We start from the raw sequence: 24,770 nt of genomic DNA, 5'->3' as shown, positions 1-24,770 counted from the left end.
AGAGGTCACCTCCCTCTCAATCACCTTGCCCAACCATGGAAGGTCTATAAGTGGCAACCTGAGGGATTCTGTGCAGGTTTATTCAAGTAAGGTCTAATAATAGCCTTGTTAAGGCAAGGAGGCATCCTGCCCTCCCTCAGAAGCATTTATAATATATACCAGACCCTCTCCAATAATACAATTTGCAGATGAAATGAGTCAAGTTGGGCAAGGGTCAAGAGAAAAGGTGGTAGGACACACAGTCCGAAGCAGTTGTCTACCTCCTCAGGAGTCACAAACTGAAAGTGATACAATCTGATCCCATAAGAGATCAGATTGTTGCTGGACACCTGTCTAGGAGACTCTGCAATAAATGTGGGATCCAGTTTGGCCCAAATACAAGAGATATTAGCCACAAAGTAGTCATTAAAAACATCACAGTGGGTGATCAAAAGTTCCAAATTTGAGTTTAAGGGTGAGGGGGCACATACTATCCCTCTCACAACCCTAGACAATTCTGCTAGATGTGAACTTGCGAAAGCAATGCGAGCAGAAAAGAATCACATATTTGCTACCTGCATTGCCAGAGTAGAGATCTTGTAATCCAGGGATCCTCAATGTTGGGCCCCCAGATGTTAGTGGACTTCAATTCCCATAATCCCAAGCCCCAGTGGCCTTTGGTTGGGGATTATGGGAGCTGAAGTCCAATAACATCTGGGGGCCCAACGTTGAAGATCCCTGTTTAATCTATCTGATACACATAGCCTTTCTCCTCTCGCACTCTAGTTGTCTAGCTTGCTGCTTCAGCTCCCGTAATTCTTCCGAAAACCATGGTGCTGATTTTGAAGCAGGTCGGAGAGGATATTTAAGGGGTGATTGTGTCAACTACTCTAGTGAGTTCAATATTCCATGTTTGCACCAGAGCATCGACAGAATCAACTGCAGAGCCAACTTGAAATCGTCTCAAGGCTTCTTGGAATACTACTGGATCTTATAACCTTCTCGGGCAGACCAGTGTAATAGCTTCTTCACCCCTGCAGAAGTGGGTTGTGACTGCAAATCCTACCTTAACCACACAGTAGTCCGTTCATGACAACGAGAAAATAAAAGGAGTCCCCACCCATGTAACAACACCATGATCAGAGCAAAAGTCCAAATCAAGTATGTGTCCAGCATCATGTGTTGGTCCCAAGACCACTTGATATGCTGCCACTAGAAATTAAATTGATTAACTGCAAGCATAACGGTGGAACTCACTGATAAGCTAACTTCCAGAAACATCAGAGAGATAACATGTTAAACCAAAACATGTTTGTGAACCAAACCATCATTTCCCCTAAAAAGAGTAAACAAACAATTTTAGAGTGTTCTAAAGATTTCTGTAAGCTGTAAATTATCAGTATTGAAAATGGGCTAAATTTATTGTATTTTTTTGAGCATAAAGCTTTACCATGTACTTCTATAGTAGACATTATGAATTACTTAATATCCCCCATTTTACAGGAATGGATGGTACAATTAATGTACCTGAGGCTATCCAGTAAACATCCAACATGGAATCTCTAAGCTAGTCTCTTTATATATCTGCCAATCCAACTATCAGAAGTACATGCATATTCTTTCACAAGTTAACCGGCTAGAAATCTGAATTGCATCAATTGCTATTAGGAAATTCCTTTCAGGATTTATATTGCTAGTTAGGATACAAAGCACTTTTCTGTTTCATAAAGCTTTATCCTATAGCTCCCTCTGTAGAAACACAGAAGGTATAACAGCAGCAGAAGAGTACCAAATGTGCTCATCTGTATCAAGCACACAAAAATGCAGATTAGAAATGCTTTTAGCAAAACACGCAAACCAATACTTGGCACTCTTATGAAGCAATAAGAGGAAGTAGTTTCCACAACTGATTGCAACAATTTCACTTATGATTCTACATAACAGAGGCAAACTCAGTGAAGTGTGTACACACCATGAATTCCAAAACAATTCTACATTGATTTAGCACTTTTACTGTAACCTGATCAGCCTCAGATGGAGACATGTTTTTGCACTTTTAAAACAACCATTTGTCTATGTATAACACTGCCTTATACTAAACTTAGTATAAGCTGTATTATACGACCACTAGCCCATCTACGTCAGCACTATCTACTCTGTGCAGCAACTCAACAGAATTTCCGGCTCAGGGGTCTTTCCCAGCCCTGCCTAAAGATGCCAAGTATTGAACTTAGAACCTTCTACATGCAAAGCTGGTGCTTTACCAATCCCTCTTGCAAAGCAGCAAAAGTATGCATGTGACCTAAATTGTGGGATTTACGGACATTATTGCACCATGAATAGGCAAGTGTTCTGTCAGAATAGGTCTCAATCTCCTTTCTACAGGGAGAAAAAATAAGATGGGTTTGAAAGGAAGGAGGATCCACTGACATTACCACTGAAATGCGATATGAAGCCAAGACTTCTGGTTTTGAGCAGAGGCGCTCTTACCAATATGTTTCGGGGCAAAATACAAAGTGCTGGTTATTACCTTTAAAGCCCTGAATGGCTTGGGACTACCTTAGAGAGAGCTTTCTTCTGCATGATCCTCATCACATGTTGAGGTCATCTGGAGAGGTCCATCCCCAGTTATCACCAGTACATCTGGTGGTGACTCAGAACTGGGCCTTCTCTGTAGCTGCTCCAGGCCTATGGAATGCACTCCCAGCAGATATCCATAATTTAGACTCGTTGTTGGCCTTTAAGAGAGCCCTGGAAACTTATTTGTTTGGCCTAACCTTCCAAGGTTTTAAAATTGTTTTTAAATGCTTCTGGATTGTTTTTAAATTGTTTTTAATATTGTTTTAAGCAAAGTGTTTTAGACGGTGTTTGTTTTTATGTTTTTAAACTTGTGTGCCTCCCAGAGCCTTTGGATGGGGTGGACTAGAAATGTAATAAATAATACCCCTGGACTTCCAGGCCAAAGTCCAGGGCTTCCACACCCCAGGGACCTCAAAGTTCTCCTTTTAATGGGCTACTGAGCATGACCTATGCTTTACAGACAGAGGGAGGAAAGAAATATGTGGGATGGGAATATATTAGGTTGTGTGTTAAAATGTTTCTGCTAATGCATATTGCATAAATATACCTGTTTTATATTCTTACATTCTTGTGAGTTAAGTTGCTGTTTGTGTCCTCAAGAACACACGTGTTTAAAATACTGCGTGTCTCACGGTGTGTGGGGGGGGGGAGGGGGTATTACAAAGGTGTTTAGGTCCAGGCTCTAACATTACCTAGGTGCACCTCTGGTATCGAGGCCCATGGTGAACCTATTGACCAGCCCATGGCGGGAGGTGGCAACAAGAGCTCCACACAAGCAACGCGGCCGTTGATGTTTCTGTTCTCAGCCAAGCCAGAAACCACAGGCAGGTATACCTCCAATTCAACGAGGGACAAATGTCCCTGGGCCTCCGAAGGAGGGGAGCCCACCAGCTGGGTGTTAGTTTGCTCAATGCTCTCCCACCCCATGCCTCTTTGAAGAAGGTGGTAGGGGGCAGAGGCCCACTATATCCTGGCCGCGGGACTTCTATGCAGCCGCAATCCTTGAGGCCACCTCCACGACAAGGAGGAGACCTCCTGCAGCAGGAGACCCTGATCTCGCCCCCTTTTCGCTTTCTCATCCCCGACTACGACGTACGACCCACGACAAGCCTAGCGGTCTTCTAAGTGAGCGAGGCTAGAAGTGCTGGCGCTCGTCTTCCTTCTGGCTGTGGTGAGGGCTGCCGAAGCTCCAGGAATGGGCATCAATCCCCTGAAGACCATGAAAGCAACCTTGAATATTTTAATGCCTTGACAACATTATGAAAGATACTGGGGCGGGGAGGAAGCTCCAGGAGGAAGAGCTTCGATCAGAGATGTGGTGATGCAGCCACCCACGTGTCTCCATGGGAACAGCAGGAGACCCAAGTATGCAACTTGTCCAAACAACACATGGGGGGGGTGAGGGGGCGCACAGTGTATGCTTGGAAACTCACGCGCCACCAGCAAACGGCGAGTGGGGACCACTAAACTGCCACAATTGGAGCTCCCTTCCCAGAACTGCCAATGAAACTTTCTCACCTTGAACATAGCGGGGACAACACCGCTCTTGAGGGATGGCGCGGTAGTGATGACACACTTTCTGCGCCGCATACAGGTGCCGAGGCAGTTCAAACTGTCGTAGCCTTGGTGAGCCGTGCATGAAACACGTCAAAGACCATAGAGAGGAGATGCATGAGAGAATGGGCGGGGCCTGACGCCATTTCCTGCAAAGTAATGCGTCCTGGTTTCTAGGCAACGGCAGAAAGGCGCTCCTGAGGAGCCTGCGGGCAGGGGGGGACCTCGGGGCTCGCCATGATGCTGCCGAGTTTTCATTCGACGTTGTCTGATAGGCACGGCTCTGAAAAAACAAAGCGGAGGTAAAAGTGTTGCTTGCCATTGTGCCCGGAGCTGAGCTTGGGGAGAGTATCTGCGCTTCTCCTTTCTAATTCCCTTGCGGGCTTATGGGGACAGAAGAAATAAAATGCTCCAGCGAGTTGCCACCTTCTTTCTTAGACTTAACATCTGCGTGTGAGGCAGAACTTCAACAACTGCAGCTTTCCACAGCGTGAAGATGCTGCAACGAGGAAAGAGTCACCTGTTGGATCTCTGCCTCGTTTACCTGTTAATGGAACTAGAACCCTTGCAGAAAGAAAGGAAAAAAGTGGCAAGCCCAGTGGTAGGACCAGGAAAACCAAAATTGGTTGAGTGCAGAAGGGAGCAAAATGTATGGGAGGGAGCTGTTGTCCCACATGTTAGACTGTTGAGAGAAAACTCATAGAACATGTCATAGCCTTTGGCAATATCTGCCCTGTGGAGGTTCCAGCAGGGATATCACAATGATGTGACCAAAGGGTGTGGTGTTTGCTTTGATTGGCCTCCTGTTGTTTTTCACCTCCTCCTTGCATATAAGGTTTTCAGTTTATTCAATTTCATGGCATCATGGAAAATAATCTCTGGTGGGTTGCTTGAAAATTTCTCAGTTCTGAACTTGGCATAATTTGCTCTCCTGTTTCTTATGCCTTCATTACATCATAGGCTATTTGCTGAGGAACTGCTTGCCCTGTGGAAATAATAATGTGAGGTCATGTGTCCTGCAGAGTTCTCTCTATGTTTTCCTCATCTGTGTGCAGAACCAGTTTTGTTCTGGGCAGGAATATCAAAGCAGTGTGTGCATGCATTCAGAATGGGGCCTTCCTGATTAAACCTGAGTGGGCTCTAAAATTAACAGAGCAGACATTTAAAAAAAATTGTGAGCACAGGCATGTGTACACATCTTAGAGTGAACACTGGTGTCCTGGCTCTGAAATGGCTTTGCAACTTTTCAAATTTGGATCCTGAACTCTTTGTTCTGCTCTGATGCAATATATCTTCACAGTACCTGCTTTTAGGATGAATCTTGATGCACCTCCTGCTATCTGTGTTTACTGTCTCCTCAATGGTTTGGTCAATAGGAATATCTAAAAGCATCCAATAGTTCCAGATAGTTGAAATGAAAAGCACTGGTACATGAAGCTCTAGTGCACTGCAAGTGTTATCAGGGCACATAGTAGGCTGGCAAGTACTTATCATAGTTCACATTGTCATAAGTAAAACATCAGGGAATCATGAGCTAGCGAAAAGGAACAACTGCTAGTTGTCTTCTTGAGCAGCATGCAGCAAGGTCAGCAAGATACCTTCATTCATGTCTGCATATAACATCCAAAATGCTGACCATACCCAGAACATAAACTCCATCCAGACCAGTCTTAACTAAACTAAATGCGCATAAGCATTTTAGCTACTTAATTGTACATTTTGCCTTCAGTAACTCCAGTTGCTGAGCTTTCTGCAATGATTCTTCCTTCAATGCAAAGGTCATGAAGGCTAGCCTCCTGAAACTGTTTTCCAAGGATTGACAGGGTGTGAAATGTGACCAATCAAAAGATTATGTTGGTGTACATTTCTTTATGCTTCCAGTCAATTTCTGCTGCTTTGGCAAGCAAAGCTTGATCCATGATCATAACTATGCTCTATATTTATAGTGTATTCTGAGTTCTGACTGGTTCAGCATTTCAGACACTGTTATTAACTCACCAGCCAGTCCACTGGTGGTAGTAAGTAGCTAGCCGTTGACACCGAGTCCTTAGGACTGATGTTAAACCCTGTCTAACTGGTATTTTCTGTTTCACTATGTCTGCCTGCCTTGCAACTAGCCAGACCACTTTTTTCCCAATCAACCCTTGCTTCTTCTATGCATTCTGGTATGAACATAAGAACGGCCCTGCTGGATCAGGCCCAAGGCCCATCTTGCTGGATCAGGCCCAAGGCTCATGGTTTCAGTAGTTTTTGTCAGCTCATCACCACCACCATCTGCTAGCTCCTCAGTTTCAGTGATCACAGATGCTCTGCACCCAGTCCAGCTAGTTTGGATTATTTCAACATTGCCGGTCAATATCACTACCGCATAGGCCAGAGACTTGCGTTTTGAGCGGTATACAAATATGTTAAATAAATAAATAGGGGAGTAACAAGTGTTTCTGTTAGGCAAAGACTAGTGCATATATAATATCCTGACTGAAGGATTGCATCAGCACATTGATCTTTTGGAAGGACTTATTGTGCTTTAGATCAACTACTCTAAATACCCAGTAGGAACTGTTGAAGATAATGTGGGACAATCAACATTTTAAATCGACATCAAATGGATGATATGGCTATGGTGATGTTTTCATTTATCTTCTTGCTCCTAAGGATTATTATTATCAGATGAGTGATCTTGCTGATGTTACTTTATTTTCAATTCTGAAAGTTCTCTTTTTGAATTCTGCATTTCTTTGACAACATTCTGAATATGACACTGTCAAATGCAACCAATGATTTACCTTTGTTATCTGGTAAGATGAGATACTTCTTATCTCAGATTCTGATTTTCAAGGGGATGGTTTTGGATTGATTCTTTCATTCTCTGAGTCTAGTACAACACATGATTGACTCTTCACTGAAAAGAAAATGGGAGTTGGGATATATTTTCCTATCTCCAACTCGTGCACCTAAGTTCTACTGAAATTCATGGTACTAAACTGCTCATTTAAAATGGGATATTAAATGTTATCCTAGGTTTCTTTGCTAAGTTTAATCGGACTTACTTCCTATTATGCGAGTGTAAGATTGAAATCTTTAGTGCAACTGGCTCTCACAGCATTATGCAACTGGCTCTCACAGAATTAGGGTTGGAATTTGCTATGCTGATTTTTATTTGCTTTCAGTGCACATATAGACATCCCCAGCCATTTGCTAAAATGTTGTCAACCCTTTGATGTCTACTACAGTCTGCTAGCTTCTGGTGCTTTATATTTCTGTTCACACTTTTTCTCAAATAATTTTTCATTTCATTTAAATTCAGAATTTTCCCAGTGACCACACAGCTAATGACTTGTACTTTCTTCCACCAGGGCACGAAAAGAAAAAGCAGTTAAACTTATTCAGAGGATGTGGTGGACTCACCTAAGGAAAAGACTGTTTAAACTTCTGAAACATACCATTCGTGCAGCGGTATGTTCTTGTAATTAATGATATCTGGTCAGATTCAGTCCTGTAGTTTAATTTTTCTCTTACACTTGTTCATATAACTCTTCTTGTTTTCAAAATGGATCTCCCATATGCAGAGACATATGTGAGAAAATTAGAAGGAACAGGCTAGTGAGAATTTCTAGTATACCATGGAGACCCCTTAAAGTATGCAAGGAAATTGTGAGTCCCAGGTTCAGTCTCTGGCACCTCCAGATAGGAATGGCAGAGATCTCTGTCTGGAACCCTGGAGAGCTGCTTCCAGTCAATGTAGACCAAGGCTGCTCAACTTCAGCCCTGTTGCAGATGTGGCCTACAACTACAATAATCCCTGTCTATTGGCCAACTGTGGCTGGGGATAATGGGAGTTGTCCAGAAACAGCTTGTGGGGGCAAAGTTGAGCAGGCCTGATATAGACAATACTGAGCTGTTTTGCATTGACTTACTATTGCCTCCTCAATGTAACTTTAGCCCTAATCATGAAATATTTCTGCCGATTGCTTCTTTTTTCTTATGCCATATGTTTATTATCATAGGAACAGAGTAAGCTGCCTTATAGTGAGTCAAACCATTGGTCCATTTGTCTACACTGACTGGCAGTGGCTCTCCAAGGTTTCAGGCAGGAGACTTTCCGAGCCCTACCTGGAGATGCCAGGGATTGAACCTGGGGCCTTCAGATGCTTTACCACACAGTTATGGCTTCATCCCCTAAGACAGACAGTGCTCACATGTAGCCACCTACCCAAATACATACCAGGGTGAACCTTGCTTAGTAAAGAGGACAGTTCATGCTTGCTACTGCAAGACTGGCTCTCTAACTTGATTGTTTTATTTTCATCTTTTTTTATTTAGAACATTTATTTATTTAGAAAAGCAGGGTTCTTAAACTGGAGTTAGTAGGCCCCCTCAAGGTCCATGGGATAGGTTCCAGTGATCTGTGGGAAATTAAATATATAATTAAAAGGCAGCTACCCCAAAACATAATTCATAATCAAATACAGTGTGCCCTTTATTTTCTTGAATTTTAATTTTATCTTTCACTGACAAGAGACACCAGAGTGCAATATGCTCTGCTGTCCCCAGCCTTTCCCAACAATGCATATGAAAAGGGCTTAGAGCTTTCTAATGCAAATGCCACTGACTTTAGGATATTGTGATCAGCATACAGAAATATTGTACTTAACACTCTTAAGTGTTAACAGTGCACAGAAGTTGCATCATTTAATCACAAATGATATCCCAGCACCCAGAGATAAAGGGACAGATCCAAGGATTATTACGTCTAACAGCTTCTACAAGTCTAAACAAGCTACATCAGGGAACATAAAACAAATGGCAGAGAATGGCTGTTGAAGTGCATTGGCTCTTTCTGAAGGACGATATTATTATTATTTTTTTTAATTTTAATTTTTTTTACATTTATATCCTGCTCTTCCTCCAAGGAGCCCAGAGCAGTGTACTACATACTTGAGTTTCTCTTTCACAACAACCCTGTGAAGTAGGTTAGGCTGAGAGAGAAGTGACTGGCCCAGAGTCACCCAGCTAGTATCATGGCTGAATGGGGATTTGAACTCAGGTCTCCCCGGTCCTAGTCCAGCACTCTAACCACTACACCACGCTGGCAAAGAAATGCATTCTTTGAATGAGTCAACATAATGATATGCCAGTGAATGGACCAGAAGCAGGGTTGGAGGGGTATAGGATTCAGCATCAGTACACACCACCTGCATCTCACCTCATATGCCCAATCATTGCCTTCTGGGGCCCTTTGCCAGTGGAGTAGTACTGGTAGATTGGATATGCCACCAGTGTAAATAGTCTATCCACATATCCATAGCATTCCACTGATGTAAGGCCTCTGCTAGAAGTTTATTTCAAGTTGCCAGCATAGGGGGCTTCCACCAGCGGCCAAATCCTAAAGCCAGTTTATGTATCTGAACATTAGGATTGTGCCCTTAGTTGCTGAAGGGGGGTTGTTCTTTATCAGAGTGAATAGTGTGGAGATCGTTTTATTTATTGATATAATATTACCCTACCCTCAAGCAAAAGTTCATATTATGGTAATTATTAAAAAAAATAACCAGGCCCATTAAAAATAAAAGCTGTATTCAAAAAGGAAGGATACAGGCACTCTTGGTCAAGCACTTAAAAAAATAAATAAATAAAGCCAAAGAACTTCAGTGCTGGTGGATTGAGATGGTCAAAACTAACATCTGTGCTCGTGTACTGAGATGGTAAAAACTAACATACATTCCCTTCAAAAGGGAACTGTTTTGGATTTTCACCCTTAAAGCAATGACACCTTGGGGTATGAAAGAAAAAGTAAACTGGTTGCCTGGCACTTGATTTACATTTTTCTAGCCATTGTTGCTCTTTTAAAACTAGTGTTGACATTTGAATATAGTTTGTAACTATCTTGCATTGTAAGATTCGTGACTCCATGTGTTGAAGGGTGCATACAGCCTTTAAAAAGTACTAACAACTGAACTCAGTTATACTAGCTTGTTATAATAAGCGAGGATCTTATTTATATAATATATAAATAAATAAATAAATAAATAAATAAATATATATATATATATATATATATTTATTTATTTATTTATTTATTTATTTATTTATTTATATACTTTGGATTCAATTGTAGTCTCTAGGACAGAGTAAGTCCAATATACTTTTGTTCAGCTTTGCTAGCAATTTACAAAGTAATCTTTACATCTTGGAATGATTTTTTATTTCATAATTTGGCTAGCATTGTTCTGGTTTGAAAGAATTTATGGTATGGCAAAAATATTTTTGATTGGATGCGGCTGTTATATAGTGGGTGAAAACTATATGTATTTATGAGTGTAAGAATGATGGGTTTATTCTGTTTACTTAATCTTGTCCTTTGAATTTTTAAATAGATATCAATATTTATATGCCTTATTAGAAGGAGATAAACAGTCTCATTGATGCCACTGAAGAAGACCCTCTTTGGGTGGAAATGCATCTGGCTTCATTTGATTCCTTGATTGTCTTCTTTTTGGAAACTTACATTTGCTTGATTTTGATCTCCAAGAACATCCATAGCACTTTTGGGGCTTGTTTCATCCTATCCATCTTGTGATTTGGGACACTTATTCCTGTGGATTGAACTATGAGTTTTCAAGCAATTTTTGAACTGAGTTTAGATACGTTTTAACAATTACTGTATATTTTATTTGTTTTTGTGCATTCCTTTGAAATTGATAATATGTTCTTATTTATTATTCATTAGACAATTGTTGGTTTGGATTCTTTGGTGATTCTGATTATAAAAAAACATTTTGCAAGTTAATTGCATTAAAAACATTTCTTTCAGGAGTATTGCATTAGCTATGATATTTTGAAAAGAGTGAGTCCTTTGGAGGCTGAACTTCTTAAAGAACCTACTATACAGGGCAAAGTCAGATTCAGGTAAAATTAATGTGTTCAGTGTATAAGATTTCTTTTGTTCAACACTTCCTCCACTCTCAACGATTAACTGTTTCTGTATTAACTTGATTTCTGCTATATTAACTCATGGGCTGATTCTAACAAAGAATATTTCCTCCACAGAAGAATACTTGAGAAGGTGTAGTGATTAACAGTTATTTACTTTGTTTTACCATGTTGAAGTAGTACAGTCCAGGACAGATGCTACAGTGGTTGTACATTCCAGGACCAAGTGATAAATATTCTGAAGATTGCTGCCTTAGGTACATTCAATAGTCTGCAGGATCTCAGTGCACAAAAAGAAGGTTGGCCTGTCAGTATTGACCACCTGCTATTAGTAAGAGTAAACTAAGAGGTCTAGAATCAACTCCCCTCAATAAATAGTTGATTGTCACTTTAACGGTTTACAGTCCGCTGTATGTTCAGCATATACATACATTTCCAGTCCAGCAAGGAGAAATGTGTGCTCAGTATGCAGGAGCTGAATATAGAGATGCAGCAGAGGAAGCTGTATACATTGCAGATAAATTTTTATATGCACAGGACCTAATTACAGAAAGGGTTCTGCACATTGATTACCTGTGCTGCATTGGGCTATGATGTGAAACTCAATCCCATTTATTTAAATGGAACATACTTGTATATCTTGTTTGGGATCAGGTATAATCCTTTTGGTTTTCATTCTGGATTTAAGACTGCAGGAGAACATTTGAAACAGTTACTAATCATGTTATTCAGATTAGAACTGAAGTTTAAGAGGTTGCTTTCATTGCATAATATAAACATTAGCTCTTCATAATAGTGCATAATAAACTGTTGGAATTTTTTCCCCTCCAGATTTGCTGGATCCGATTTCCCCCCTTTCATTGTGTTTAAGATATTTTGCAACTCGAGAGGCCAAGGCAACCAGTACATCAGTGGGAAAAGGGTTATAACATCAAGTGAGGTGATCTACTAAGTGTTTGTCTCCATCCTTTTCAATTTAAGTTTATTTGACAATCCGTAATATCTTTATCGTCTGTTACTTCAGTTGGAGTGATCTCACAGTTTACTGTAGTATGTTGCTTCTTCATATTAAACCATTCATTACTTTGAAACCAGGATGCCATTTCTCTTCTCATACTATTGTTACATGCCCACTTCCCTGAGCAGTAAGAAGTTCCAGGGCAAATATTACTTTGACTTCCTTTGAAGGAAATCACTAGAAGCTTATGGTGTCGTTATAATATTTGGTTTATTTACACATGTACAAGTTGAGCATCAGCTGGAAGCAAACAGCCGTGCACACCTACAACTTAGCAATGAATCATATCAGATTGCAGCCAATAAAGCCACAGAGCTGTCAACTCTCTTTCCCACTCCAGTCTGAGTCTGTCTTACAAACGTGTACCAGTGGTAGCCCATCTGGGTGGGGCAGGGCCCCCACAAAAGCTCTTCTTGCTCTATGCCAGCTACCTCATTCTCCTCTTCCCTGCTGCTCTGTTAACCCCAGGTATGCAGGCTGGTCATTCACCTGGTTCCTCAAACTAATGAATGACCAGCACACACACATGGAGTTAAAACAATGGCAGGGTTAGGTGAGGGAGAGAGAGGCAGCTCAGGCAGAGCAAGAAGTGTGGAAGCAACGACTTGTTTTCCACTCCCGCTGCCACTGAAGCACACATGTGTCCGTGTACACATACAGATGGATGGATATTCTCAGCTGGAAGAGGGAGGATGAGCCCCTTTGATTGCTTCTCCAGTTTCCATATACATGTTCCATTAAGGAAATACCAATGGACTATACAGTATAGGGACATTAGCTTTTTGTCAAATTCTAGATTCTGACCAGGCATAAGCTCAGGGTAAAAACTTAGTGTCCGGTCCATTTCACAGTAATCAAACCCAAGTCTATTAATTATTATACTTCTCTAAAACAATTTGTGTATTAAGAAGCTCCAGTCTAGTCATCATGACTAAGCCCCACTGAAACCAATAGGACAGGTTAATTGCAGTAACTTAAATCTCATTGCTTTCAATAGAATAACAATGACTAACTGTCGTAGGGGCTAGAGTTGTTCAGGCCTGCACAACTTGTGACTCCAAAAGCTTAATGCAGCCCATCTCTATGGTCATCTACTAGGAACTTCATAAACCACTTGATTTTTGCTTCCTGCCTGGTTTATTATACTGAGAGAGCCGAGATAAGCTTGTGTTTTTTTCAAGAGCTTCATTTCAACTGCAACAGGCCTGGAGTCTGATGACATTATTAAGCCCTTCCCCTAAATAGGGGATTAACACTTTATACTACATCCCCCTTTCTCTAGAAAAGATCCAGACTTAAAATGATGGTAATCAACACTTCTAACATTACCATGTTTCTTCAAGAACTGGAAACTTTACAGAACAATTATTTAAAAGATCCCATACTTCTGTCATGGATATGTTTCTCCAAGGACTGGAAACATTACAGATATAATCTCTCTGGTTGAAATGAAGCATGCCCAGATCTGGTATGGTAGACTGGAGGAATAACTCAAAGATGTTCCCGATTTCACGGAGAGAGTCCTTTTTGTGTCTTTATCTCATAAGAGCCTGAACTTTGCCTTGCACACCCACATCTGGAACCCACACATCCTGCTAATGGGTAAGGGGTGGAACAGTTCTGCTGGCATGCTGGGTTTTGCACCTCTGGCAATATTTTATATTAGTTTGTCTATCTGGTGAAACCCTTGTCTGTCTACAAATTTAGAAGCCCGGTCTGCTTCTGACATTGGCAGAGCTGTATGGAGCCATCAACTCATAAGTAGTTCTGCTGAACTCCATCCATGTTCCAAGGGAATTGAGCAATACATCAAGAGGGCCGTTTGTATGTCTTCATTTTTCTTGAATGGACCTTTCACAGAGTAAACTGCATGTTCCGCCTCACTGAGAGAAATGTGGTCTACTGGTGACATGCTGGAAATCAAAGTCAGCTGCAAAACATTCAAATGCTGCCCCAGTAAACTGCGGTTCATTGCCTATTCTGAGAACGGAAGATATGCCATGATGAGCAAAAATACTCAAGTACAGTAACCGCTCTATCAGCTGTAGTAGCCTGTAGCTTTGCTAATTCTACATAGCAGGAATGATAGTCAACGCCAACAAGATAAACATATTCTTTCTAGCTGAACAAATCAGCTGCCATGAACAATTTGGCAATTCTGTGAAGAGAAGGGATTCAATAGGTACTGGGTGGTGATGACTGCAAACCTGGCAGCTATTGGCTCAGGACTGAATGTCCTTATTAATAGAGGACCACTAGACTATCAGGCTCGACATTTGATGGTGCCTTGATAAGCCTGACATATCTTCCCCAAAAGTTCCTGCTGTAAGGCTGGCGGGATCACCACTGGTTTGCTACATGAGTGGATCATTGACTACAAGAATGTTGAATTGCTCACATTGATATTTAGCCAGTTCTGAGTTGCAAAATTTAGTTTGTGTCCAGACATCTGGGCAATATTTTTTATTTTTGTACACAGAGTGTCAGCTTTCTGTGCTTCCGGAATCCATGCCTATAAGGATCCTGAGATGGGTATTCCATCTGCAATAAAATCCATATAACTAGCTACTTCCTGTTCTTGATGGAGTTCCTCTGGAGACAGTGATGTTTGTAATGGCGTCCGGGAGACAGTGTCTGCCATCAGTAATTCCTTATCTCGGGACATGTTTGATCTTATAAGTGTCATCTGGAGATGAAAACTTTGGAGCGGGGGGCGGGGAGGAGTGTTCATTGTGAGGTTTATCCCCTAATAGTGATATAGGAAGCTTATGATCTGTTTGCATGTCAAACCAACAAGGTACGTTCTGAGGCATTCACATGTCCAGGTTAGAGCCAAAGCTCTCTAGATATCTTATTTCTGCTGGTGTGAGTGCTCTTGAGATGAAGGCAATAAGAACCCATTGCCTTTAATCTTGACATTGGTGTAAGACTCCTCCAAGCCCAAAGGAAACACAGTGGCTACAACAAGGAAGTCCCTGATAAGTTCCTCTTTCAGTGTACCATAATCACAAATTTCTGCTAATGTATGCAAAGCCAGGATAAAACTGCCCACGTGTTCTCAGGGCCCTTGACTGCAGAGGTTAAATCTTGCTCTCATATCACATTTTTTCCTCCCTATAAAATGGTCTGTTAAAGCTTGGACTACTGCACTGTACTCAGTTTTTTGGCCTTCAGGGATTGGCAGAGACATCAGTATTTCACCAGCTTGATTCCCCCCCATAGAATAGATCATAGAACTCACTTGGTAGGGTTCAGGCTTTGCCAGCAACATCTCTGAATCTCTTGAAGTGCCTGATCCACTTTGGCCATAGATCAGGAGAGTGGGAATCAAAACTGTTCTGGGGTGCAATCCTGAAAAATTCCATCATGGATAAGGCTGGAGGGCCTTGTGCAGCTGAAGCAGGATCTTCTGCTCCTGAGTCATTCATGACCGTGCTGGGCCCTGACAGTTCCACAGGCAGTAGGTCTCAGGGTTTACAGCCGAGCGATCTAAGCTTCTCAGTCTGTCTTGAGAGTCCAGGAATGTTTGCTGGTGCTTTTAGAGCTGTTAACTAATAGAATCTAGTATTTTTTTGTGAGCACTGAGTATTTTTGTGAGCACTTGATTCAGCCACTTCTGGCACCATGTATTATATTGAAAGAGCTGAGGCAAGCTTGTATTTTCCAAGAGCTTTATTTCAACTAAAACAAAAAACCTGGAGCCTTTCTGATGACATCGTCAAGCCCATCCCCTAGATAAGGTATTAACCTTTTATACTACACCTGGGACTGTAAAAAAGTTGTGGCCAAGGGCCCGGACGGTCATAATTCATGTTTGTTGAGCCATGCATTGGAGTTTGTGGGCTACAGGTTGTGCAGGCCTGGTCTGTAAAATAGCAAGAAATTGCCTAGCAAATAAGGCATTTTAAAAATAAGGGTTAGTTATCATGGTTGCAATCAAGTAGCATACGTGCATCGTATCCACATATTTGTATCCACATATTTACCAGAGTTTTCTGAAAGTTTCCCTCTTGGCACTTTCCCCACAGAACTGACAAATTGCGTTTTAAACTCTTGAAGTTAAAACTCTCCTGAGAACTAAAAACAGCATACAGATTTTTATGTAGGAACTGCTGAAAGGGGAACTCATGGAGAAAATAGTAATTTATGTTTTTCAGTCCAGGTGTTAGACTTGGGCCATATGCATACTGGGAAGTGATGAAGGGTCAGGGGTGTCTACCTCTGTCTACCACTCATCAACTGTAACATGTAATTAAGGTGCTTCATGGGGTGGGGGCTAATCTATATAGACTTCTTTCCCCTCAAAAAGTGGTGGAAGGAAGAGATTGCATGAATCAGGCTTACGGAGTATGGTCCTGTGCATGAACTGTCCATATTACATTAGGGTTTTGATGGATAGAAGGGGAATAGGATTGCTTCCCTGTAAGAGACCAGTCAGCATCCAAAAAGTGCCTAAGAAAAGTAGTTACTGGTGTTGGTGGCTTAAAAGCAGGCACCCATGCCAGATCTATTGTACATAGGATAACAAAAATAAGATGAGTGTATGCTTCCCTCAAACATTAATTTGGTGGTTTTTAGGGTCAGAGATAACTCATGCCATGTGGCTAAGTTTCTTATTGCCAAGTCAGTACCATAAATTAGAGAGACAGCCATGTCTCCTAAAGCAAATGCAGGATAAAACACTTGTTTATATGTAGCATGTAGATACAAATGGACACACAGAAATATGAACTGTATACAGTCATGTTCAGTTATGTGAAGGTACAAAGTTTACACAATAATTCAGCATCTGATTGTCATTTTCTTGAAGCACATATGGAAATCTGTGTAAGCAACAAGACTGGAATAGTTGATGCACCTCAGTAAGAGGCAGCAGTACATTTCAACCATTTTTGATAGGTGCATTTTGCTCTGTTTTTGCATCCACATGTTGTTAATTTCAGAAACGCAATGGACCCAGAAGGCAACCTTGTTCTCAGACAACTGATAAGATACCTTGCTCCTCCTTCCAGGCAATGATATGTTCAGGATGGACAGCAGCCAAAATGTGACAGTTTTTCCAAAATAAGTCTAACTCATATTGGGCAATTATTTGCAACCCTGAAAGTGACCTTCAGATAGGGTTTTGAGGGCAACATCCACCCACATCATCTTTGTCACCCTGTGTCCAGTAGATCTGGCATGGATGCCTGCTTTAAACACATCACTGGCTGTACTAGCAAAAAAAGAGCCTTTGGCTGGCTTCCTTCTGGGCCTTAGAGAATCTACAGAGTCTTTAGCTTTTCATATATAGTAGCTGCACTTTTCTCCATTATAGTGATTTAACCCAATTGGATTTTCTTGTAAATGTGTCAAGCATTATGATTTCAGAGGTGGTGGTTTGGGATGTAGATGCAGTGAGGTTCAGGCTATTTCATTGTATATTTTTCTGTTTTTTGATAGGCAGCTGTTGATGCTTGCAAGTTAATGGGATATCGGAAGTATTATAATCAGATGCTGATAGATGAACTTAATTATAAGAAATATAGAATAACAGATGAGATGGATGTTGCTACAATAAAAGACTATGTGCAAGTAAGCAATGCTTAAATGTGGGTCCCCCCACCGTGGGATTAGATAGCATAATTAAAAATTCAATCAATGTGAAGAAGGAGAGCTGGTCTTGTGGCAGCAAGCATGGCTTGCCCCCTTAGCTAATCATGTCCACCGTGGTTGCATGTAAATGGGAGACCACATGTGAGCACTGTAAGATATTCCCCTCAGGGGATGGAGCTGCTCTGGGAAGAGCAGAAGGTTTCAAGTTCCCTCCCTGGCTTCTCCAAGATAGGGCTGAGAGAGATTCCTGCCTACAACCTTGGAGAAGCTGTTGCTAGTCTGTGTAGACAATACTGAGCTAGACCGACCAATGGTCTGACTCAGTATATGGCACCTTCTTATGTTCCTAAGGGTTGGAGAAGTGGATGTATAAGTGCAAGACCTGCTCTCCATTACACAGTGAGAAGAGATTCAGAGGAAGATGTAGCATGTGAACAACCCCAAAGCCAGCTCAAATACAACATTCATGATTCCAAGGGCAGGACTAGATATTAGCACAAAGTTTGTGATTACATGGCAAATCAATGTGTATTTTAGAATTCAATTAAATGTGTGAATCCAGACAAGAGATTCTCCAGGAAAGGTAATTTTTTTAGTTCAGCCATTTACAGCTCAATCCTGTGCATGTTTACTTGAAAGTGAATCACAACATGTTCAATGGGGATTACTCTTGGTAAGTATGCATAGGATTGCAGTCTTAGATTCACTTCCTGAGGTTAATTAAATTGCTCATTTGCAGGAACGGAAGAGGTTTGCAAAAGATATCAGAATTGTAATATGATTAACTTAGATTCTCATAAGTGTTTTATGACTCTAGTATACAAGTCACTTGGATGAGACTCCAGCATACTTTGGTGGCAAGCATAACTACTGGAGAAAGCTGTCTTTGGAAAACTTTCCCAGGACAATGATAATTTATGATATTATGGATTATGCACAGTCTGGAAAGCTGTCCTCCAGACTAAGGGAGGAACTGCCATTTCTGCTGCTGAGGCCACAGAATGAAGAAACATGTCATGCTCAACTCATGGCTGTTTGTGAAATCAGGTAAAAGCATATCAGTTGTCCCATTCATTTGCTTACTTCACAGTTTCTCCAAAAGAAAATGCATTCTGATGTGATGAGAATCACTGATATAGAAAAAAAATCAGCCCTAGGCCAGCCAATTGAATATAAGGCAGAGAATGCTGGCTGACATCCTGTGCAGCTTCCTACATGTGGGGCACTGTTGTGTCTTCCTAATGGCAGTTTCAAAAATGCATACTTGCAGAAACACTGACATCATGCAAGAGAGTTGCATGATCGCACAGCATTGGAAATACACGCGTCTGGGAGGCTGCATGGTATGTCAGCCTCCTCCTTTATTTGCACATTTTCAAAGGGACAAGTTGTGTCATTATATGACTATCTATTTGGGAAATGTGGGGTTTTCATAATTATTTTTTGTTTTCTTCCAAGCCTATGACCTACTTACTTTTTACAGTAACCCATTTTCAGCAAGCCTGTGTTGCCACACATGAGAGAACACAGTGGTGGAGTAAGTAGCAAGACAGTCTCAGCCAAAGCCACAGGGGAAGTGAACCTCATAGATCTACAGACCCCAGTTTTGTAACTGACATAGGCAGAAAACATTTAAGCTGTAATGGTAAGCCTTGCACTGACAGGATGCTACTGCCTTTAGAACTATTATCCTGGCAGAGCATCACCAGGCAAAGAAAATGGGGCAGATTTGGGAATGCAGTAAGGGAACAACAAGCTTAGGAGGAATTATGTAGTCACTGAAGGCTCATTCTGGCCCAATCCATCCCCTCCAGTGGTTGTTGCTGATATCTGCCTTATCTTTCTTTTTAGATTGTGAGACTTTTGGGGACAGGGGACCATCTTATTTATGTATTATTATTTTTATTTGTAAATTGTTCTGAAAACGTTGGTTGAAAAGTGATATATAAATAATCGTAGTGATAGTAGTAGTGATATATCATCACACCTGCAGAACAGATGACTTATGTTAAAATACTCCCATTGAAGTCAGTGAAGAGCCCCTCCATACTGAAGACTGTTCCTCCATACCTTCCTCTCTGCCCCCACAACTTCAGTGTTACTTAGGATGTTGATAGCAGCCAATTTGTAGCATACTGCTAGGAATATATAAAGCCCAATCAGGGAAAACAGATCTTGCATATCATGACACACAGCATTGGTCTACAGTAGGGGTTCCCAACCAGTGGTACATGTACCACTGTCAGTACTTCGAAGAATCCCAGATGGTACTTAGCAGAGACTCAGCTATATGCTGGATTGAGCTCTCTGCTCCTGTCCATTGCTCCTGTGTCTCCTCCAGAATCCTCCATTGCACCCTCATCCACTCCAGAGTCCTCTCTGTACCCTCCTCTACCAGCTTCCTCCTTTTCTCCTCTCCCTCTGTTTTTGTTCAAAAACCGTATGTAAATATTAATAAAATTAGTAGTGTTTGGTTGTGGGTGGGCGTAGGGTAATCTTGGTTAGGGGAGCCTTTAGTAACTCCCTTGTTGTTAATAAATAAATAAATTAATATCATCATCATCATCATCCCCCAGCACTACCTTGGCATGGTTGTGAGGCTCTGAGGAAGGTGAGAGCTATTCCAGAGGTCCAACCATACTGGACAGGTCTCACCAGAGGAGATAGACGAAGAGTGCCTCTCCCATATGGTGTCCAATATGGTGAGACATCTTTACTAAATCGATACCGGATCAGTCATTGCCCAGGTCAACAAGGACCATGCCAGGTGCTGGAGTCCCTGGACATCTGGTGGCAAGTGGGCTACAGGACTCAAGATCTTCAAATGAGCAGCCAGGGCTAGAGACTGCAGGATTACTGGAAGAAAAGTCACTTAACCGGAAAAAATATACAAAAAATGCCAACAAGGAAATAATGATCTGCCATTACAAGTCTAGTCCAACTAGAAGAGGTTATTTAAAAAGAATGTACCAAATTTGGAAAGAGAAGCATCCAGATACAGAAATAACAGAACAAAGGCTAGCAGACCAGAGAAGATTCATAATAAGAATTAAAGTATTCACAGGAGTTGAGCTGGAAGAACTGCAAAGAGCAACACAGGCTCAAGATATGGAAGAAGAATTACCACCAACTGAAGAAGTTGCTCAGGCGCAGGTAGAGGAGGTGTTGGAAATAGAGGATGCCACTATTGCTGAACTATTTCAAAATCAAAACCAGGCAACCTCCCCTTTGCCTTCACCTCAAAAACCCCAATGCCATTTAACAGAAAAGCAACAAGAACCAAAGCAAAAAACAACTGAGCACATGAACCAAACAACCACCAGTGTTCGACTTCCAGCTCTAAAAACAGTTACAAAAAAACAACTTGCTCAGGCATTAAAAGATGTCAATGCTGCACTTGCAGAAATAACAACCAATAATTTGCAAGAAACAAACCAACTAATGTACAGTGCAGCAACAACAACAACACAAGAGCTGGGATATAAGATCACTGGACCTGTAAAAAAAATAAGTAGTACATCACCTAAATGGAAGATTAGATTAGAAAATAAAATCGCCAGGCTTAGATCAGATGCTAGTAAATTGAAAGATATGAAAGACAAGAAGCTGACAAATGAAAACACCAAACAGTATCTGATCCAAAAATATCATCTAGATTCAAGGAAAATTAGAGAAGTCCTGGAAATAATAAAGCAGCAAATAACAGCAATGTCAAAGAAGATTAGCAGATACGAAGCCAGAATTACACAACACAGGCAGAATCTCCAATTCCAGTCGAATCAGAGACGTTTCTACCAAAGCATACCAAAAGGAGAAACTGCAAGAAACACAGAAACACTAAATAAGGAAGAAAGAGTGCAATTCTGGGGGAAATTATGGGACAATCCAATAGATTATAATAAAAAAGCAGGCTGAGTAAAAGAGGTCGAAAAATGTAACCAACAAATGCAAGATCTAATAATAACACCAGAATTAATAAGTGAAAGAGCAAAGAAAATTAAACATTGGACTGCACCAGGCGACGATGAGCTGCATGGCTTTGGGCTTAAACACCTAACAAGCCTTCATAAACAACTATCAAAACAGTTCAATCACATTTTGCAAGGAGGTGATATTGAACAATGGCTAACAACTGGGAAAACTCATCTCATAATGAAAGACCCAGCAAAAGGTGCACTTCCAAGTAATTATGACCGATAACCTGCCTGCCAACCATGTTGAAATTATTAACTGGAATAATAGCAGATGAAGTGATGCAACACTTATTAACTAATAAGCAGCTTCCAGTTGAACAGAAAGGAAATTGCCCGAACACCAGAGGCACAGAAGACCAGCTGTTGATTGACAAAATGATTTTAGAAAATTGCAAGAGAAGGAAAACAAATCTAAGTGTTGCATGGATTGACTACAAGAAGGCCTTCGATTCATTGCCTCACACATGGATACTAAAATGTTTAGAAACAACTGGTGTCAGCAAAAACATTCAGATATTTATTTTAAAAAGCAATGAGCATGTGGAGTACACAGTTAACAATCAATGGTGAGACACTTGGACAGGTTAGCATTAGAAGAGGTATTTTCCAAGGGGACTCACTATTCCCTCTGTTCTTTGTAATCGCCATGACTCTACTTTCACAAATTCTAAACAAAACAGGCCTTGGATACCTAACATCTAAATCATCAAGTAAAATAAACTATCTGCTGTACATGGATGATCTAAAGTTGTATGGAAAGTCCCAATCAGAAATCGAATCACTGCTAAACACTATCCGTATATTCAGTAGCGATATAGCAATGGAGTTTGAACTAGACAAGTGTGCTGCATTAATAATGAACAGAGGAAAAATAACAAAAACAGAAAGAATAGAACTGCCCAATGGAAGCAACATCAAGAACTTGGAAGAGAAAGAACATTGCAAATACTTGGGCATTCTCCAGGCTGATAATATCGCACACGCTGAAGTTAAAAGAAAAATGGGAAGTGAATACATCAGGAGAGTTAGAAAGACCCTCAAGTCCAAACTCAATGGCGGGAACACCATACAAGCCATAAACACCTGGGCTATACCTATTATCAGATACACTGCAGGAATAATAGACTGGACCTAGGCAGAGCTAGAGACGCTAGATCGTAAGACCAGGAAAATCATGACCATCAATCATGCTCTGCACCCCCGCAGTGATGTCGATAGGCTCTACCTCCCTCGCAGCTCAGGTGGAAGAGGAATGCTGCAAGTCCATCAAACAGTAGAGGAGGAGAAAAGAGGCCTTGAAGAATATATCAAGGACAGTGAAGAAGATGCACTTCAAATGGTCAATAATGCGAAACTATTCAACACCAATGAAACAAAGCAGGCCTACAAGAAAGAACAAGTCAAGAACCGAGCAGAAAAATGGAAAAATAAGTCACTGCATAGTCAATATTTGCACAATATAACTGGAAGGTCAAACATCACCAAGACCTGGCAATGGCTTAAGAATGGCAACTTGAAGAAAGAAACAGAGTGTTTAATACTGGCTGCACAAGAACAGGCACTAAGAACAAATGCAATAAGAGCAAAAGTTGAAAAATCAGCAACAAACAGCAAGTGCCGCCTTTATCAAGAAGCGGATGAAACAGTGGACCACCTAATCAGCCGTTGTAAAAATATTGCACAGACTGACTACAAACAAAGGCATGATAAGATAGCAGGGATGATACACTGGAACATCTGCAAAAAATACAAGCTACCTGTAGCCAAAAATTGGTGGGACCATACAATTGAAAAAGTTGAAGAACATGAAGATATAAAATATTATGGGACTTCCGACTACAAACAGACAAACATCTGCCACACAATACACCAGATATCACTGTAGTCGAGATGAAAGAAGAACAAGTTAAAATAATCAACATAGCAATACCAGGGGATAGCAGAATAGAAGAAAAAGAAATAGAAAAAACAACAAAATACAAAGATCTACAAATTGAAATTGAAAGGCTGTGACAGAAGAAGACCAAAATAATCCCAGTGGTAATTGGCGCCCTAGGTGCAATTCCAAAAGACCTTGAAGAGCACCTCAACACCATAGGGGCCACAGAAATCACCATCAGCCAATTACAAAAAGCTTTACTGGGAACAGCCTATATTCTGCGACAATATCTATTATAATAACAGCAACACTACTGATAATAAAATTCTGGCATCCCAGGTCCTTGGGAAGGACTCGATGTCTGGATAAAACAAGCCAGTCAATAACACCTGTCTGACAGTGTAAACAACAACAACAATAATAATATATTGATTGTGGCTGTGTGCTGTTCTTTGGGTGGAATGGGGCGAGTTACCTTAACTGTAACATTTAAATTTAAATACCAGTTGCAGAGGAGCAACAGTAGGAGAGAGGGCATGCCCTCTCCTCTTGCCTGTGGGCTCCCCGGAGGCATCTGGTGAGCCACTGTGTGAAACAGGATGCTGGACTAGATAGGCCTTGGGCCTGATTCAGCAGGGCTGTTCTTATGATTTTGAAATAAGGAAAGAAATCTTTCAAGCAGTGCTCTGACTGTGGAGCTAAATTGCCTTCCCAGGACCGCCACGACTTCTGTTTAATTTGCCTGAAGAAACGGCACAACACCACAAACTTTAAGATATGTTTATCCTTCTCTAAACAAACCATGAGGAATTGCTCCTTCAAGTTGTGCGCCAGTCTCTGTGATGACATACTGAGTCTTTTGACTCCAGATGGGCTTACACCCTCAACATCGGAGTCAGTACAGATGCCGAGAACTGCACACCATGAGCAGTCAAAATCCTCAGCACCCACAAGAGATCCACAGGCTTTTAAACCCCCAAAACCACCAGGAGGCCCTTCTTCCTAGCTAGCTTGGTTTGTTGGTCCTGGTTCCCCTTGTTCTTATTTGCATAGGGGCATTTTCTATATGGCTGATAACATTTTCTAAAATCCCTGCAGTCTTGACATTGGTTTTGGATTAGTCACGAATTTTGATTTTTTAAATGTCTATTGCACATTGTTGTCCATTGTCTGTGCACAGCCAACCCAATGCCAAAACCATCTTAATGGCAAGCCATGTTGCTGCAACTTCCAACGGCTGCACCACAGTTAATACCAT

The 24,770-nt window shown here is 41.1% G+C and overlaps 2 protein-coding genes across 2 annotated transcripts in view; one reads left to right on the top strand and one right to left on the bottom strand.

Moving 5' to 3' along the window:
• The window catches only part of APOO (apolipoprotein O), a 38,483-nt gene extending 34,250 nt beyond the window's left edge, over positions 1–4,233 (bottom strand). Inside the window, exon 1 of the mRNA XM_053308649.1 lies at positions 4,078–4,233. Coding sequence (XP_053164624.1) covers positions 4,078–4,149 — 72 coding nt within the window. The 5' untranslated portion in view covers positions 4,150–4,233. The remainder of the gene's footprint in view (positions 1–4,077) is intronic.
• C3HXorf58 (chromosome 3 CXorf58 homolog) overlaps positions 4,173–24,770 on the top strand; it is a 26,814-nt gene continuing 6,216 nt past the window's right edge. Inside the window, exons 1-6 of the mRNA XM_053308648.1 lie at positions 4,173–4,415; positions 7,470–7,569; positions 10,928–11,022; positions 11,878–11,986; positions 17,507–17,638; positions 18,477–18,706. Of these exons, the coding sequence (XP_053164623.1) occupies positions 4,351–4,415; positions 7,470–7,569; positions 10,928–11,022; positions 11,878–11,986; positions 17,507–17,638; positions 18,477–18,706 (731 nt within the window). The 5' untranslated portion in view covers positions 4,173–4,350. The remainder of the gene's footprint in view (positions 4,416–7,469; positions 7,570–10,927; positions 11,023–11,877; positions 11,987–17,506; positions 17,639–18,476; positions 18,707–24,770) is intronic.

This window comes from Hemicordylus capensis, chromosome 3 (assembly GCF_027244095.1).
Source record: "Hemicordylus capensis ecotype Gifberg chromosome 3, rHemCap1.1.pri, whole genome shotgun sequence".
Lineage (NCBI taxonomy): Eukaryota > Metazoa > Chordata > Lepidosauria > Squamata > Cordylidae > Hemicordylus > Hemicordylus capensis.
The sequence above is the reverse complement of the archived record's forward strand: the minus strand, read 5'-3'. Positions and strand labels throughout refer to the sequence as shown.